Source organism: Rhinoraja longicauda, chromosome 20 (genome assembly GCF_053455715.1).
Source record: "Rhinoraja longicauda isolate Sanriku21f chromosome 20, sRhiLon1.1, whole genome shotgun sequence".
Lineage (NCBI taxonomy): Eukaryota > Metazoa > Chordata > Chondrichthyes > Rajiformes > Arhynchobatidae > Rhinoraja > Rhinoraja longicauda.
The window spans coordinates 20,760,784-20,777,979 of NC_135972.1; the positions used below are offsets into that span (position 1 = coordinate 20,760,784).

At 40.8% G+C, this 17,196-nt stretch overlaps 1 protein-coding gene across 12 annotated transcripts in view; it reads left to right on the forward strand.

Moving 5' to 3' along the window:
• The window catches only part of ppp1r12a (protein phosphatase 1, regulatory subunit 12A), a 117,707-nt gene that overhangs the window by 42,719 nt on the left and 57,792 nt on the right, over positions 1-17,196 (forward strand). For all 12 annotated transcript variants that reach the window (XM_078417134.1, XM_078417133.1, XM_078417137.1 and 9 more), the window contains exons 3-8: positions 3,762-3,880; positions 12,898-13,057; positions 13,739-13,883; positions 15,526-15,600; positions 15,909-15,997; positions 16,527-16,681. In XM_078417134.1, the coding sequence (XP_078273260.1) occupies positions 3,762-3,880; positions 12,898-13,057; positions 13,739-13,883; positions 15,526-15,600; positions 15,909-15,997; positions 16,527-16,681 (743 nt within the window). The remainder of the gene's footprint in view (positions 1-3,761; positions 3,881-12,897; positions 13,058-13,738; positions 13,884-15,525; positions 15,601-15,908; positions 15,998-16,526; positions 16,682-17,196) is intronic.

Sequence of the window (17,196 nt, forward strand, 5' to 3'; positions counted from 1 at the left end):
TTAACCATTGAAACGGGCTCTTTTTATACTTAGTCAAAGAGCACGGAAGCAGGCCCTTCGGCCCAATTATTCTGACCAAGACTCCCAATTTCAGCAAATCCTATTTACCCGCATATACTACTCAGGGGCTCTGTGCTGTCAATGATCTGAATGACTGAAATCCAACTTTATGCAAATTCCCCCATGCAGTTTCAAATAATTTTTTCAGGGTAGTATTAATAATATTTCATGGTGTTCATTTAAAAATGATATGCACATATTCCATTAGATTAAGTATGGATTGTTTTTGGGTGGTAATTCAATGAAATGAAAGAATTATAGCAAGTGCATGCAGAGTGACACGATGTGGATAACCGCAGAAAGTGAACGTTTTTCTCTTGGAAAGAAATCGTCTCAGGCAATTCCCGGGAACGGTGCCCTTGTGTAACCCAGTAGCTTCCTGTATTGATAGATCTTGTATTATGTTCAAAGAATTGTCCTAAAATGTGGAAGAACAATGAATGGTGTAGCGGTAGAGTTGCTGCCTTACAGCGCCAGTGACCCCAGTTTGATCCTGACTAAGGGTGCTGTCTCTAAGGAGTTTGCACGTTCTCCCTGTGATCACTTGCGTTTTCTCCGGGTGCTCTGGTTTTCAGTGACACTCTAAAGACGTATAGGTTTGTAAGTTAATTGGCTTTGGTAAAATTGTAAATTGTCCTTAGTTTGTTTCCGATAGTGCTAATGTACGGGTGATCACTGGTCGATGTAGACTTGGTGGGCCGAAGGAATTTGCCAATCAAGTTGCTAGTAATTTGACTTTTGTAGTAGGTTCAAAGATTCTTTGATTGATATGTGCAGATGCAGCGGATAGGGCTGATTTTATTTTCTCCCTGTACTGTTGTTCTAGAAGTTTGTAGTCTTTGCACTTCCTGTATAGTACAGGTCCACCACTGATTTTCTGGCAACTGGTGGTCCAGCACCTCCTTCAGACTGGACAAAATTAAGAGAGCACTTGAAATCCTCCTGGAAATACCCCAGAAAATGTGGAGCCTAGGCCGGGTGAGGCGACTGATCTCAACCTCATCGGGATTTCCTTGGCTGATTGGTAGGTCAAATTTGCCCCCTATTGTTTGAGTTTTGGCACTCTTGGCAGTCTGAGGCGGCTGAGTCGACTTCTGCGGCTGACTTTGAGGGCCGGAATCTCGGCCTCCTAGCATCCTAGTTCCAGTACAATTGGAAGGCCGTGAGCTCTGATGGTCTGGTAGAACAAAACCAAGGGTGCTGGAAAAGCAGTGGTGGTCCTGTTTTCATGTTTATTAGGTGGGAGATTGACGTTGGAGTGGGTGCAGGAATTAAGACAGGTTTGGGAATGTACGATACAAGGACATGTTTTGGATGTGTGCATGGGAGCAGGTGTGTGATGGCGAATCATTTGGACGCCGATCTCAACCTCACTGGCTATTAAAACCCGTTGCTGGAGCTAAGTGACCTTTTGAAGGGCAGAGAGGATAATGACATTCACTGTCGTGCATGTGTTGAATGAATTGTTGATAAGATGGAAGAAAAGAAAATGACTACTCACTGGTTATTAGTCAGGTATGCAGCTCCAGATGTCCTGCTGAGTAGTTTTGAGCATTTATTAGTATCTGTATTTTTGGCCCAGTTACCATGGTACTTCTGTCCATTTAATAGCATCCCTTAGTGTCATCCACAAAGACCATCTCTAGGAGAGGTATTTTTGCTGTAGCAGAATGTAGACAGGTGCCTGGGGAGGTGTGGTATTTAAAAATAATTTTGTTACATAAATGACTGAGCTGTTGCATAAATGACTCAGTTAATTTACTTTCAATTTGTTGCATTTAGATAGTGTCACAAATTCATAGACCACCAAACAAAAGTGTAGACGGGATCCTTAAATGTGGCTCTTATGGTGCAGTTCTCTTTAAGTATTGAAGTTGTCAGTGATTGGCATCACGTTTTGTCTGCTTTATTTTGTAACGTCTTTCTGTGTTACGGAAACAAAGCTGGAGCACTTCACCCTAATTGTGTACAGTAATTGGGTGCACCAGCTGCCAGCATTAAAAATAATATAGCCACAAAATGCTGGAGTAACAGGCAGCATCTCTGGATAGAAGGAATGGGCAACGTTTCGGGTCGAGACCTTTCTTCAGAATAATATAGTTGTTAGTGTTGTTTTTTGCATCATGTTGAGAAAGGAGAGGTCCTTGGTGTAATGTCTTGTCCACAGGAGGGGCATGGTGTAGCAATTACTTTGCACGTTAGTCCAGTGACTAAAGACAGTGCTGTCATCTGAGCCATAACTGTAAAAGCACGATGCCAAGTTGCAAACAGTCATATATAATTTGCTATGGGATAATTTCTTCAATTTAAATTCAGGCAAATTTATTGGTTAATACAAAATTGAGTGCTGTCCAAGGGGACAGATTTTGAGAGAAGAGAAAATAACAAGGGGGGAAATAAAACAAAACCAAGCGCTGGAGTAACTTAGCAGGTCAGGCATCTCTGGAGAACATGTTTAGGTGAAGTTTTGGGTCGGGACCGTTCTTCAGCCTGATTGTGATGGTAGGGGAAGGGTCAAAAGCTGGAAGAGAGGTGAGTGCGGGACAAAGCCAGGTGGGTGATATGTGGATACAGGTGAGGGGGGTGGGGTTTGATAGGCAGATGGTTGGATAAAGATAGATATTTTATAGGAAGGAACTGCAGATGTTGGTTTATACCAAAGATAGATACAAAATGCTGGAGTAACTCGGCGGGCCAGGCAACTTATCTGGGGAAAAAGAATGGGTGACGTTTCGGGTCGGAACCCTTCTTCGGACTCAGTCTTGGATAAAGACCATACATGAAAAGATGGAAAGTAAGTTGTACAGATCAGATGCATGTTTCAGATTTTTCAGAGATGGGGTGGAAGCTGCTTAGCCCTAAGTGTTGGTCGTGGCAGCTGAAGTGGCGTTTGTTATAGTCACCAGGTAGTCCGAAATCATGGATCATGTGTGAAGATAATCTGAAGAATCCGAAAATCTATTCAATTTTATGCATACTCAAAGTTTGTGTGCACAAATAATGATTCAGTGAGGAGGGGCAGTACAGAGATTTAAATATATTTGGTGTTTTAACTATCAAATTCTTTACTACTGGCAGCTAAGGATTGGCAGAATTGATGGGACTGGTGAGCGTTCTACCTTCAGGGAAATTTCCCCTGCAGCGTATTTTGTTGCTTGTTTTTCTTATCCTAACTCCATCTCATCAGCCAAAGATTGCGAAAACACGCCATTAAATGTAGCTTGTGTAGAAAGGGTGCTGATAAGAGATGAGCTGTAAAATATTTTCAAGAACAGGTGTATGAGTAGGAAAGAAGCCATTACAGTGGAATCAAAATATTAATGGATTAAGCAGCATAAGAAAAGTATTTTGAGCAAAGGTATTTTAAGCAAAGGTGTGGCTGAAACATGACTATGGGATGATTGGTGATGAATGTAATCAACTAAATGTACACTCATTGATGTCTTTATGATTAAAATTTAGTCTACTCTCCAAAACCAGAAAGCTAGCTTTACCATTTGAGATTAAATTTGTAAATGAAGATAATAGATTTCTTCCAGAGTTATGATTAGCTTTGCATTAATAGAAGCAATTTTCCTGCAACTTTCAACGTCTACTTTTAAAGTTAAACTTGGAACGGGTCAAAACTTCAATAAAACATTTGGTTTTGTTGGAAATGGGTGCAATCCACTAAAGAATTTATTTTAAACAACATTTTGCAGGTATTTAATTAGCCGTGGAGCAAATGTTGCTGCAGTCAACAGTGAAGGAGAGACTCCATTAGATATAGCTGAAGAGGAAGCCATGGAAGAACTCTTGCATGAAGAGATTAGTAGGCAAGGTAAGAAACCGCACTATGTTGGAAACTGCATCAGTATTTCTTTGTAACCTTCAATCGAAGACAACTGTTGGAATTTGGGATGGTTTATGCAGTTGAACGGTCTAATAACCTATAAATGCTTTGTAACCAATCCTGCAAGCTTTTATTCCCTTGGAGATTTTTCCTTTTGAGAAATCTTTATCAGATTTGGTCCATTGAACACATTTTCCAATGCTTATCTTATTTGTCAAAGACACGAGAAAGCATCTGTTGGATAAGTTTCAGTTGATTTCTTTTGGGATCTGCATCAATTACATTTAATTCTGCTGTGATTTGTTGTAATTTTTAAATTTTTGCCAGATTTTGAGCTTCTCAACATTTGGGAAGTTTCTGAAGCATGAATTGCAATGTTTTCTATGTTTTTAGAAACATAGAAAATAGGTGCAGGAAGAGGCCATTTGGCCCTTTGAGCCAGCACCACTATTCATTGTGATCATGGCTGATCATCCACAATCAGTAACCTGTGCCCAACTTCTCCCCATATCCATTGATTACACTAGCCCCCGGAGTTCTATCTAGCTCTCTTAAATTCATCCAGTGATTTGGCCTCCACTGCCCCCTGTGGCAGAGAATTCCACAAATTCACAACTCTCTGGGTGAAAAAGTTCCTTCTCACCTCAGTTTTAAATGGCCTCCCCTTAATTCTAAGAGTATGGCTCCTGGTTCTTGGACTCCCCCAACATCAGGAACATTTTTCCTGCATCTAGCTGGTCCGGTCCTTTTATAATTTTATATGTTTCTATAACATCCCCTCTCACCCTTCTAAACTCCAGTGAATACAAGCCTAATCTTTTCAATCTTTCCTCATATGACAGTCCCGCCATCCCAGGGATCAATCTCATGAACCTCCGCTGCACTGCTTCAATTACAAGGATGTCCTTCCTCAAATTAGGAGACCAAAACTGTACACAATATTCCAGATGTGGTCTTACCAGGGCCCTATACAACTGCAGAACAACCTCTTTACTCCTATACTGAAGTCCTCTCGTTATGAAGGCCTACATGCCATTAGCTTTCTTCACTGCCTGCTGTACCTGCAAGCCAACTTTCAGTGACTGGTTTACAAGGACACCCAGGTCTCGCTGCACTTTCCCCTTACCTAACCTGACACCATTGAGATAATAATCTGCCTCCTTGTTTTTGCCACCAAAGTGGATAACTTCACGTTTATCTATATTATACTGCATCTGCCACGCATCTGCACACTCACTCAACCTGTCCAGGTCATCCTGCAACCTCCTAACATCCTCTTTGCAGTTCACACTGCCACCCTGCTTTGTGTCATCTGCAAACTTGCTAGTGTTACTTCTAATTCCTTCATCCAAATCATTATTATATATGGTAAACAGTTGCCTACCCAACACTGAGCCTTGCGGCACTCCACTCGCCACTGCCTGCCATTCTGAAAAGGACCCGTTTACTCCTACTCTTTGCTTCCTGTCTGCCAACCAATTCTCTATCCATGTCAACACCCTATCCCCAATACCATGTGCTCTAATTTTGCTCACCAATCTCCCGTGTGGGACCTTCTCAAAGGCTTTCTGAAAGTATAGATACACTACATCCACTGGCTCCCCTTCATCCATTTTACTTGTCACATCATCAAAAAATTCCAGAAGATTAGTCAAGCATGATTTCCCGTTCATAAATCCATGCTGACTTGGACTTATCCTTTTACTGCTATCCAAATGCACCGTTATTACCTCTTTAATAATTGACTCAAGCATCTTCCCCACCACTGATGTGGACAATTGACTCAAGCATCTTCCCCACCACTGGTTTGTAATTCCCCGTTTTCTCTCTCTCGCTCCTTTCTTGAAAAGTGGGATAACATTAGCTATCCTACAATCCACAGGAACTGATCCTGAATCTATTGAACATTGGAAAATGATCACCAATGCGTCCACTATTTCTAGAGCTACCTCCCTGAGTACCCTGGGATGCAGACCATCAGGCCCTGGGGATTTATCAACCTTCAGCCCCACCAGTCTACCCAATACTATTTCTCGCCTAATGCAAATTTCTTTCAGTTCCTCTATCCCCCCAGATTCTCTGACCTCTAGTACATCTGGGAGATTGTTTGTATCTTTCTTAGTGAAGACAGATCCAAAGTACCTGTTCAACTCTTCTGCCATTTCCTTGTTACCCATAATAATTTCAACCTTGTCTGCCTTCAAGGGACCCATATTTGACTTTGCTACTCTTTTTCTCTTAATATATCTAAAGAAGCTTTTATTGTCCTTCTTTATATTCTTGGCCAGCTTCCCCTCGCACTTCATCTTTTCAGCCCGTATTGCCTTTGGGATCAGCGTAGAAAGATATCATGGTCAGAATGAATGAGTTGGGCCGAAGGGCCCTTACTGTGCTATGTCGACAATTCTATGGTTGGAATTTACTTCACTCCCTTGTTCTTTAGCTTCCTTGGAAAACAAGAATATCATGAGGAATTTGGTCCATTAAATACATTCCCCAGCTTACATTAAAACTGTGGTGCAAGGCAGGTCTTTTGTTCCTAAGCAGATGTGTTGCTACTTATGTCCCACTTGAACGATGAACCTCAGTGCTCCTGCCCTGACACTTCATCGTGTTCAGCCTTCCAACAAATATGTCCATAAATATTGGTGTAGTTAGACACAAAATGCTGGAGTAACTCAGCGGGACAGGCAGCATCTCTGGAGAGAAGGAATGGGTGACGTTTCGAGTCGAGACCCTTCTTCAGACCTCCCTGCTTTGGGCAATACGTAACTCTGGCAAATGAGCTTGCCATTGCTCACTCTCCAAAAAAAATGCATCACTTGGAGCAAAGTACTGAATCTCTTGCCTTTGACAGAATATCAACAACTTTTCTTTCACAATGCCTGTTAATTGGGCCCCAGTTAATTATATATTTCTGCCTATCCATCGTAATTTCAATCAACCTCTCCTTTAACTATGTTCTATTGAAAGCAACCCCAGTTACTGGAGTTCTTATTTCTGCATCCACCAACATTATAACAACAAAAAATCTTTTCCCTCGACCACAAAAATCAGCTTTGGGCGTGGCAAAATTTGATCTAGATTCGCCATTTAATTTTGGCTAACGCATTTATTCATTCCCTGTCATAAGTCACACAATTCCCCTCATTTTACTAGGTGTTGTTAGGCATCAGCTCTACCCGCTGCACACACTCTGACACCCTTTTGGTACTCTTTTTCCAGTGGGCCGTTTCTTCAGATAACAAGGGGCTTTTTAAATTGTGCAATGATAGACTCAAAGTGCTGGAGTAACAGTGGGTCAGACAACATCTCTGGAGAAAAAGAATAGGTGACATTTCGAGTTGGAACCCTTCTTCAGACAAAGAAAGAAGAACTCCAACCCGAAACATCACCTATGCCTGACCCACTGAGTTTTTGCTCCAGCATTTTATGTCTATCTTGGGTATAAACCAGCGTCTGCAGTTCCTCCCTACACATAAATTATGGAATGGCTGGGTGGTGCCTTTCAGATGGATAGATAGGGCTTGTGTTTTTCTGTTTACCTGTTCTTTATGTTGTGACAACACTTGGTGATGAATTGCGTCCATGGTGTCCAATTAAGTTTTACTAAATAGAATCATCATGATTCATTGAGGGTCTATAGAAGTTTGTACAGCACAGCAACTGTCCTTTTGGCCCACCTCGTCTGTGACGACAGTGAAGTCTAACAACAGCAATCACATTTACCTGCAATGGGCCTGTACCTTGCCATGCCTTTCTTACCCAAGAAACTGTCCAAATGCCTTCTAAGTTGAGCTGTTTGTAAATATTTGAATTGGTAATTTGGTCATTATGCAAATAAAAGAAAATCAACAATGAAACTCCAATTCCTGCTCAAATTGTTCTAAGTCTATTTTTACCCTTTGTCAAGTGAGAGGAGAAAGTTTAACACTCCACAATTCACTTTAATCCTTTAACTTGATTTTGATCCAGGTAAGTCCAAAACTGAAGTCCGCTAATGTTTAATGCAGGGAAGTGTTGGTACTGAGGTGCAGGAAGGCCAGATAGTTATCTATGATGGACATCTTTGAGTCAGACAGGAATTTCAGGATAATTCATTAATTTTCTTTGTCCATTTCCTGGTGCCAGTCTTCAAATAACTGGATTTATTCTACTCAATTTTACAGCTTGCCATGTTGGGATTTTAACTTGTGACTTTAGAGTAGAAGGCTAATGGCTAGGCTGTCCATGGCTCTGTAGCCATCTGCAATAAATTTTGCACACGATTTCTAAATTGGTCACTAAACTAATCTTAGAATTGATCAGCAGATTAATATTGTAAGAACAAGAAGAGAATAGGAAGTACTCTGCATCTAAAATTAAGTTGTCATTGGCAGTGGTTTTCACTGCTCAAGGTACAAGTTAATTAATCAGAGGCAGGCTGAAACTCATGTTGACCAGAGTATTTTCAATAACTTGGATTGAAATAAAGAAACATTTTTGTGGTAACCATTTTATGAGCAGAATTTAGAAACCAATCCGATGGTAATGCACTGTCATGGACGGTCTTTTGTTAAGAAATATCCTAAAAGATGGAACACATTCATATTTCACTTGGGCAGCTGACAACCCAGCTATATTAATGTTTCCTAATCTCAGTTCTAAATGGCCTACCCCTTATTCTTAAACTGTGGCCCCTTGTTCTGGACTCCCCCAACATTGGGAACATTTTTCCTGCCTCTAACGTGTCCAACCCCTTAATAATCTGATGGGAGAGGGGAGAAGAGGGAGTTACCAAGGTGCAGTCGGGGTGCAGCCTGTCCTTGATTATGCTGGTGGCATTGCCGAGGTAGCGTGAGGTATAAATCGAGTCAATGGAAGAGAGGTTGGTTTGTGTGTTGGGCTGGGCTGTGTCCACAATTTTCTGCAATTTCTTGCGATCCTGGATGGAACTGTTCCCAAACCATGCTGTAATGCATCCCGATAAAATGTTTCCTACTGCGCATCTCAATAGTCAATAGTCGTTGAAGTTAGTGAAAGTTGTTGGGGATATGCCGAACTTCTTAAGCCTTTTAAGCCATTAGAGGTGTTTAAGGAATATGGCCTAAGAAATATGGCTCTTGAGTCTTAATTAGCGATTTAATATCAAAAACATAAAAACTTGTACGAATCTAAATTAGTGTCAGTAACTAGCACTTTGTGGTATGAAGTTGTTATCGTGCCTGAGACCTGTATAGTATACAATACTGCCCTCTGCTGGTTATTCTTTGGGGTTTTTTAAGCTCCGGGATAACCCAAACTTTTAAAATGAAAAAAGCCCCATGAATATAATAAGACAGGAATGCTGCACTTAACTATCCGAAGGGTATATTTGTCTCTGATTATACCTTCCCTTAATCCACCAAAGATTTGATCAGATGTCTTCCAAACGTGCTTATTAACAGTCATATTTTTAAGAATACCCTTGCATGGATGAATCCATCAAGATTATTGCTCTTGCCATTTTGATTTAGAGGAGAAGGGAAAAAGAATTGGAGATGGGGGGCGAGTGGGAAAGAGCCTGAACCGAGGCTTGGAAGCGAATGCCTTAAACTGTTATGAATGTTGTTTGTTGTGCAAGATCAAGTGGATTTTTTGGTTATAGAATTAGGGGCACAGAATAAAAAATAAATACTTTGTACAATGTTACTTGGACAGATCAAATAACGTCTTCAATTTTAGGAATTTGATTGTACAGAGGTCATTAAGCGGAAAGCATTATGAATTTGATAAGATGGCATGGTTGACTACCTAGTAATGGTATGAAGAGAAACTTGAACCTTGAATCATATATGATGATTTCCACTGACCTTTGGAAATGTTTTTATGTTCCTATATTCTCATATTCTCTGTGACGGAGCTGTCAACAATTAATTTTGTATGTTAGAACTGGTTGGGTATGAATGCTTTGCCACAGGGTGTATTTGAAGTTAAGTCGGTGTATTCCTGCTGGCGTGGACACTTCTTTAGGATATTTTCAAGTGTATATATGTGATTCTTAAAAGTTAATGATTTGTTAATAAAGCATACGTTCGTTTTTAAAGTGACCTAATTCTGAGATGGTGCTGTTTCTTTTGAAATCGGGCTCTGTCACACTGGTTCAATATTTTGTACTTAAGATCAAATTTGCCCTGCCAAGCCTTGCTCCCTAATTTAAGATTACTGATCTGAATTATAGCTATGGTAAAGGCACTAAGTAAATGTTCCTTAACTGTGCAGAGAGCTGCAGGCTGTTTTTGCTGAGCACTCTGCTGTTATGAGTAATGGTGTCTTTCTTGTAGACTGAGATTAGATTAAAAGGTTCATTGTGTGGTTCGAACTAGTGAACTTGCCAGGTAGTGTCATCGAAGTTGTGACAGAGGGAATGTGGCAACCAACCTGCCACAAGAAAGAGGTGAACGTGAAAGTTATGTCGGTTGACAGATAAAGTTGGCTAGCTTGCTCGGGAAAATTCCATCGTGTAGAAATCCTTCACATTCACTGCAGCAAGCAGATGACCTTCATGTCACACCATTGTGGGCCAGACAGTGCACACTTCATCATTGTTGCTCTGTTTTGCCAGCTTGAGTTCTGTGCTATAAAGTCCCTGGTGCGAGCATGGATTCACAACTTTGTGACGTGGCTGAAAGTTGTGTCACCAACCCAAGGATGATACTGTGAGAATGACTGAGAGAAGGTGGTATCTCAGGATCAGCTGCTGCCTTTGATGGATTTTCTCATTTTCTGAGCTAAGATTTTGGTTTGTTTCGGTAGTCTTTTGCTATATTGATAAAGATTATGATGACCTTGTAAAATGACACTATGATATTCTCCTTCAATAATAGATTCTATTACTTTCATAGTAAATTACATCAACAGTTGCTGAGATGCATTCCATCAGAATACTTTCTTTGGCACACCTGAAGAAGTTTGAGAGAAGCAAATACAAATAGTTCTGCTATAACGCATGTTTCATTACCATTAAATAGTTATAAATTGATTGATGAATTAGGGAACACTAATCCATTATGCTGGTCTAATTGGTTAAAACGTGATCGATTGGGAACTGGAGAATCACTTAAAAACTAATTTGGAAACTTTTAAGCCGCAGAAAAGAAATCTGTTTCCGTGTGACTTCCCTGCAGTAATCAGGCACCGTTGTCTCATAAGAGCAGTCTAGTTTCACCATGGGACGTCATTGAAATTGGCAAGCATGTTCCAATGACATTTATGCAAGGATACTCTTTTAAATCATGTTACACACAGCCTTTAGTATCTTTAGTTTGTCGTACAAAAATAAAGAGCCATTGAAAAGACCTTTTTGAAAATTCTGCTGAAAAAAAACATGAGTCTGACACTCTGCCTCCTAACCCTCTTTTCCCATGTGTTCTCCCAGAATTGTGGATCTCAACGATCTTGAAGCTGTCGATCTTCTCTACATCACGTCCGTTGGTTAGGACAGGATTGTGGTCCCTCCTCACTTCCTTTGGTCAATAACCAACTGCTTTGTTATGCTGACATTAAGGGTTAGGTTATTTTCTTAACACCATGATAGTAAGTCCTCAATCAGTTTCCTGTCCTTTATCTCAACATTTTTGCAGATTAGGCTGAGAACAGTGGTATCATCGGCAAACTGAAAGATCAAGTTGGAGATAGACACAAAATGCTGGAGTAACTCAACAGGTCAGGCAGCACCTCGGGAGAAAAAGAATAGATTATGTTTTGGGTCGGAATGCTTCAGGTTCCGACCCGAAATGTCAGCCATTTTTCTCCAGAGAGGTTGGTGCCAGATTAGCCATGATTTTATTGAATCGTGGAGCAGGGTTGAGGGGCAAAGTTACCCACTCTGGCTTCTACTTCTTGGTTGGGAGGGAAGCAAGAGGTTTAGAAGGTAAATGAGAAAGGACATTTTCCTCAGGAGTCCAGACCACACTGCATGTATAATAGACAATAGGTGCAGGAGGAGGCCATTCAGCCCTTCGAGCCAGCACCGCCATTCAATGCGATCATGGCTGATCACTCTCAATCAGTACCCCGTTCCTGCCTTCTCCCCATACCCCCTCACTCCGCTATCCTTAAGAACTCTATCCAGCTCTCTCTTGAAAGCATCCAACGAACTGGCCTCCACTGCCTTCTGAGGCAGAGAATTCCACACCTTCACCACTCTCTGACTGAAAAAGTTCTTCCTCATCTCCGTTCTAAATGGCCTACCCCTTATTCTTAAACTGTGGCCCCTTGTTCTGGACTCCCCCAACATTGGGAACATGTTTCCTGCCTCTAATGTGTCCAATCCCCTAATTATCATATCATATCATATATCTACAGCCGGAAACAGGCCTTTTCGGCCCTCCAAGTCCGTGCCGCCCAGCGATCCCCGTACATTAACACTATCCTACACCCACTAGGGACAATTTTTACATTTACATTTACCCAGCCAATTAACCTACATTTACCCAGCCAATTAACCTGTACGTCTTGTATGTTTCAATAAGATCCCCCCTCATCCTTCTAAATTCCAGTGTATACAAGCCTAATTGCTCCAGCCTTTCAACATACGACAGTCCCGCCATTCCGGGAATTAACCTAGTGTTAGAGGAGGGATTTTCACAAAATTTAAGAACTATTTAGACTTGAGAATACAAATAACTACGGATTCTGTTTTACAAAACAAGACACAAAGTGCTGGGGTAACTCAATAGAACTAACATCCCTGCAAGCACTTAATGGGTATATCACTCAGAGTCTACTAAAGTGGTGTTGATGATTTGTACATAGACTGTTAACTTGATACCACAAATGCATAGACTGGATGACATTTTTTAATGAATATTGTTTATTTTTGAAATATAAAGCCTTTTTTCTTTCTTCAGATGGTGCTTGACTAAATTCCTACCAGCATTTTATGTTTTTCTTAAAAATGTACTGATGCTTAATGTTGGATATAAAATCTGTGGAAACATACCTGTCTTTTGGTTTAACTTGATCTTTGAACCAATTTTGTTCAGGTGTGGATATAGAGGCAGCTCGGAAAGAAGAAGAACGAATAATGCTCCGTGATGCCAGGCAGTGGTTAAATAGTGGGCAAATAAATGACAGCAGGCATCCAAAATCCGGGGGAACTGCCCTTCATGTAGCTGCAGCTAAAGGCTACTCCGAAGTCTTGAAGTACGTATGTAAAACTGCTCCATTTTTATTTATAATCTAATGGATTGGAATGGTTAAAAAATAATTTTAATGTCACTAAATGCTTCTATCAAGTGTAGCACCTATAGAATTGCATTTTGGCTGAGTTTTGATTTTTGCTAGCACTTTGTTTAAAAATCTATACAGATGATGGCCCTACATTATGGTGCTCTGGGTAATGGAAATTTGACCTTACATAACATTCACAACTCACTTCCCAAAAAATTGAGATATGGATTAAAATTCAAGTGCTTGAAATATGTGAAAAAGTAGTAAAAAATACTACAAAGTGCTAAAGTAACTCAATGGGTCGGGCAGCATCTCTGGAGATCATGGATAGGTGATGTTTCAGGTTAGACTCTTTGCCTATCCATGTTCACCAGAGATGCTGCCTGACCTACTGAGTTACCCCATCACTTTGTGTCTTTTTTGTAAACTAGCATCTGCAGTTCCTTGTGTCTCCGTAAATAAATACTACATCAACTCGGGTTTCTTGACACATGCACAGATGATGCAGCTTTGCATTGTGGGCAGTCGCGTCGTGAACCATTTTCAAGGAAGACAAATCCCCCTGTAACACTGGGATGACCTGTGTTCATGGTGAGAAAGTAACTTTGCCTCTGGGATTTTTTCTGTAACTGACTCTTTATTTCCCCTACCCAGACTTCTCATCCAAGCAGGTTATGATGTAAATATCAAGGATTATGATGGCTGGACCCCCCTTCATGCTGCGGCGCACTGGGGCAAAGAGGAAACTTGCCGAATCCTCGTAGAAAGCTTCTGTGATATGGAGATGATCAACAAAGTGGTTTGTAACATGTTAATTTTCTGATATAGTTTGTTTTTTACATCACAGGAATGAAAGGATTTAAATGAATTAATGTTTTAATTCTGAAAAAAAAAAGAATGCATTCTTATGTAAGCCTTTCCAGAAGGCTTTATTCCAACATTTGGAAACCCTTGAGCATTTTTCACCTTCATTTTCTTTGAGATACTGAGAGTTGTTTTGGATATATCACAAAATGCTGGAGTAACTCAGCGGGTCAGGCAGCATCTCAGGAGAGAAGGAATGGGTGACGTTTCGGGTCGAGACCTTTCTTCAGACTGATGTCAGGGGAGGGGGCGGGTCAAAGAAAGGATGTAGTTGGAGACAGGAAGACAGTGGGAGAAAGGGGGAGGGGAAAGAGGGACAGAGGAACTATCTAAAGTTAGAGAAATCAATGTTCATACCGCTGGGGTGTAAGCTGCCCAAGCGAAATCTGTTTTGGATATTTGTTTTTAGTTTATCAGAGATACAACACTAAAACCAGGCCCTTGGCCAACTGAGTCCACACCGACTACTATCACCCATTCACATTAGTTCTATGTTATCCCACTTTCCCATCCATTCCCTGCACACTACGGGTTTAAGGTAACTGAAGCATCCAGAGGAATTACTCTTGGCCACAGGGAGAACGTGCAAACTTCGCACAGACAGCATCCAAGGTCAGGATCGAACCTGGGTCTGTGGCACTGTGAGGCAGCAGCACTATCAGCTGTACCACTGTGCTGTCCTAACTGTGCAGTTGTGGCAGATTAGTCTAACGAAGGTAACTTGGCCCATTTCAAATTTTGTGCCTGGCATATTTCTGAAGGATGTGGCTCATGCAGTAACAAGACCACATTTGTCTCTGCATTATCTTGATGTGAGGCTGTGTTGTGGCAGATGATTTATCCTTCTCTCAGTAGGCTCAGCCTTTAAAGATAATGAGTGCATTAATTCCAGTAATCACTTAATCCATTATTACTGTTGTATTTCATGTTTGATGTTTCACTTGATATTATTTTCTAAAACGTAGTTGTTGGGAAACATTACACCTTACTTTGATTCTGTTTGTTGGCGTTTCTTTCCTTGCAAGAAAAACATTTTGTCTAAGTACAATCTTGATCATCATTTCATGTCTTTGAGACATGCTAAAATTGGTTTGTCAAAGTTCAGATGTGGAATTTGACAGCAAAGGTTTCAATATTTTTCTCCATGAGTCTTACATGTTTGTAAATCTGGATAAGAAAAAGAGTGAGGGTATTTGGCATTACTGGCCTCAAAGGGGTTGCTTGCTTTACAGAGTTTGAATGCACCCTTGAAATAATTGCAGCTTTTGGTAATCGAGCAGCCACGAGTCTTAAGTTGCCCTGTCATTGATGCTTGGGTTATGATTTAGTGAGTGAGGCCAAGGAATTTCAAAGCTTGGTTTTGTATATTAGACTGGAAAGTCAGTTTTGGTCAATCACAAAACAATTGTCTGTCTATCCCCTGTGCCTATAAGAGCCTCAGAGTTGCTCAGCAAGTGTGCTTGGGAAAGCTGCAGACACGTTGCTTTATTTTTTCAAGCCCTTTGGTTTTATGGACATAAACACTCTTTAATGTTCGGTACTTGTGACTCCTTCTGAGGTATGAATTTTATCCACAGGGTCAGACAGCATTTGATGTGGCCGATGAAGACATTCTTGGATACTTGGAAGAATTGCAAAAGAAACAGAATTTGGTAAGTTTCTGGAATGTGCAAGGGATCTTCACTTTGCTGGTTGGTGCAGACTTGGTGGGTCGAAGGGCCATTTCAGTGATGACTCTTTGTATGATGTCCCAGCAAAACCTAAACCTATGCCTGTCTTTTAACTCTGCATTCATGCTCTTACCTATATAGTATACCTGTTACTTCCAATGATAGGAAACATTTTGATCGTTTTTAATTCTCCACTTGGTCAGTGTACTAGGTTTTCAATTATTTTAAATTTATGTAATATTTCATCTAACTCTGGTTACATTTTTTTTAAATGTCATTTGTCCCCACAGCTCATCAGTGAAAAGCAAGCAAACAAATCTCCATTGATCGAAACAACCGCAACAATGGAAAACATTCAACAATTAAAGCCCATCAAAACGTAAGTAAGCATGCAAAATCAGTAGTATAAGCTGCAATTAAGTTTCATCAGTTTGGATGTAAAATTTAGTTGCCTGAATTTGCTTTCAAACAAGATTATGATGGATATGCTAAGATTTCAAATGGATTGGTTTAAATCTTGTTGAAATTAATCTAACAGTAAAGAAACCCTGAGACAGACACAAAGTGCTGGAGCAAATTAGCGGGTTAGGCAGCATCTCTGGAGAAAATGGATAGGTGACGTTTTGAGTCGGGACCCTTCTTCACACTGATTGTAGGAGGGTTGGGTACCGGAAGCAAAAAAAGACCAGGACAAATCAGGGTGGGCGACATTCGTCCTGGTCTTTTCTTGCTTCCAGATCACCCCCTCTATAATCAATCTGAAAAAGGGCCCCGACCTGAAACATCACCTATTCATTTTCTCCCGAGATGCTGCCTGACCTGCTAAGTTACTCCAGCACTTTGTGTCTATCTCTGGTTAAAACCAGAATCTGCAGTTTATTTTTATTACATCTTATCTGCTCCACTAGTAAAGAAACCCTGCTGAATGAGCAGAAGATTACAGGGCACACAGAACCCCCGGAACAGGAGAAGGCGGGTGAGGAAGAGGAGGGGAAGAAGGATGACTCCAGTTGTTCCAGTGAAGAAGAGGAAGAGGAAGACTCTGAGTCAGAAGCAGAGACAGGTAACCCCTCTACTAGCTTTTACATTGTTTCTGATAAATTTACTGGTTAAAATAATTAAATCTTTTTAAAAATTGCAGTATTGTCTAAGATCTTTACTGAAAATCGGTGTACTTTTCTTTAACATAGCTAGAAACATAGAAAATAGGTGCAGGAGTAGGCCATTTGGCCCTTCGAGCTAGCACCACCATTCAATATGATCATGGCTGATCATCCCGAATCAGTACCTTTCTCCCCATATCCCTTGATTCCGTTAGCCCGAAGAGCTATATCTAACTCTCTCTTGAATACATCCAGTGAATTGGTCTCCACTGCCTTCTGTTGCAGAGAATTCCACAGATTCACAACTCTCTGGCTGAAAAGGTTTTTCCTCATCTCTGTCCTAAGTGGCCCGCCCTTTATTCTTGCACTGTGACCTCTGGTTCTGGACTCCCCCGACTTTGCGAACATTTTTCCTGCATCTAGCCTGTCCAATCCCTTAAGAATTTTATATGTTTCTCTAAGATTCCCTCATCCT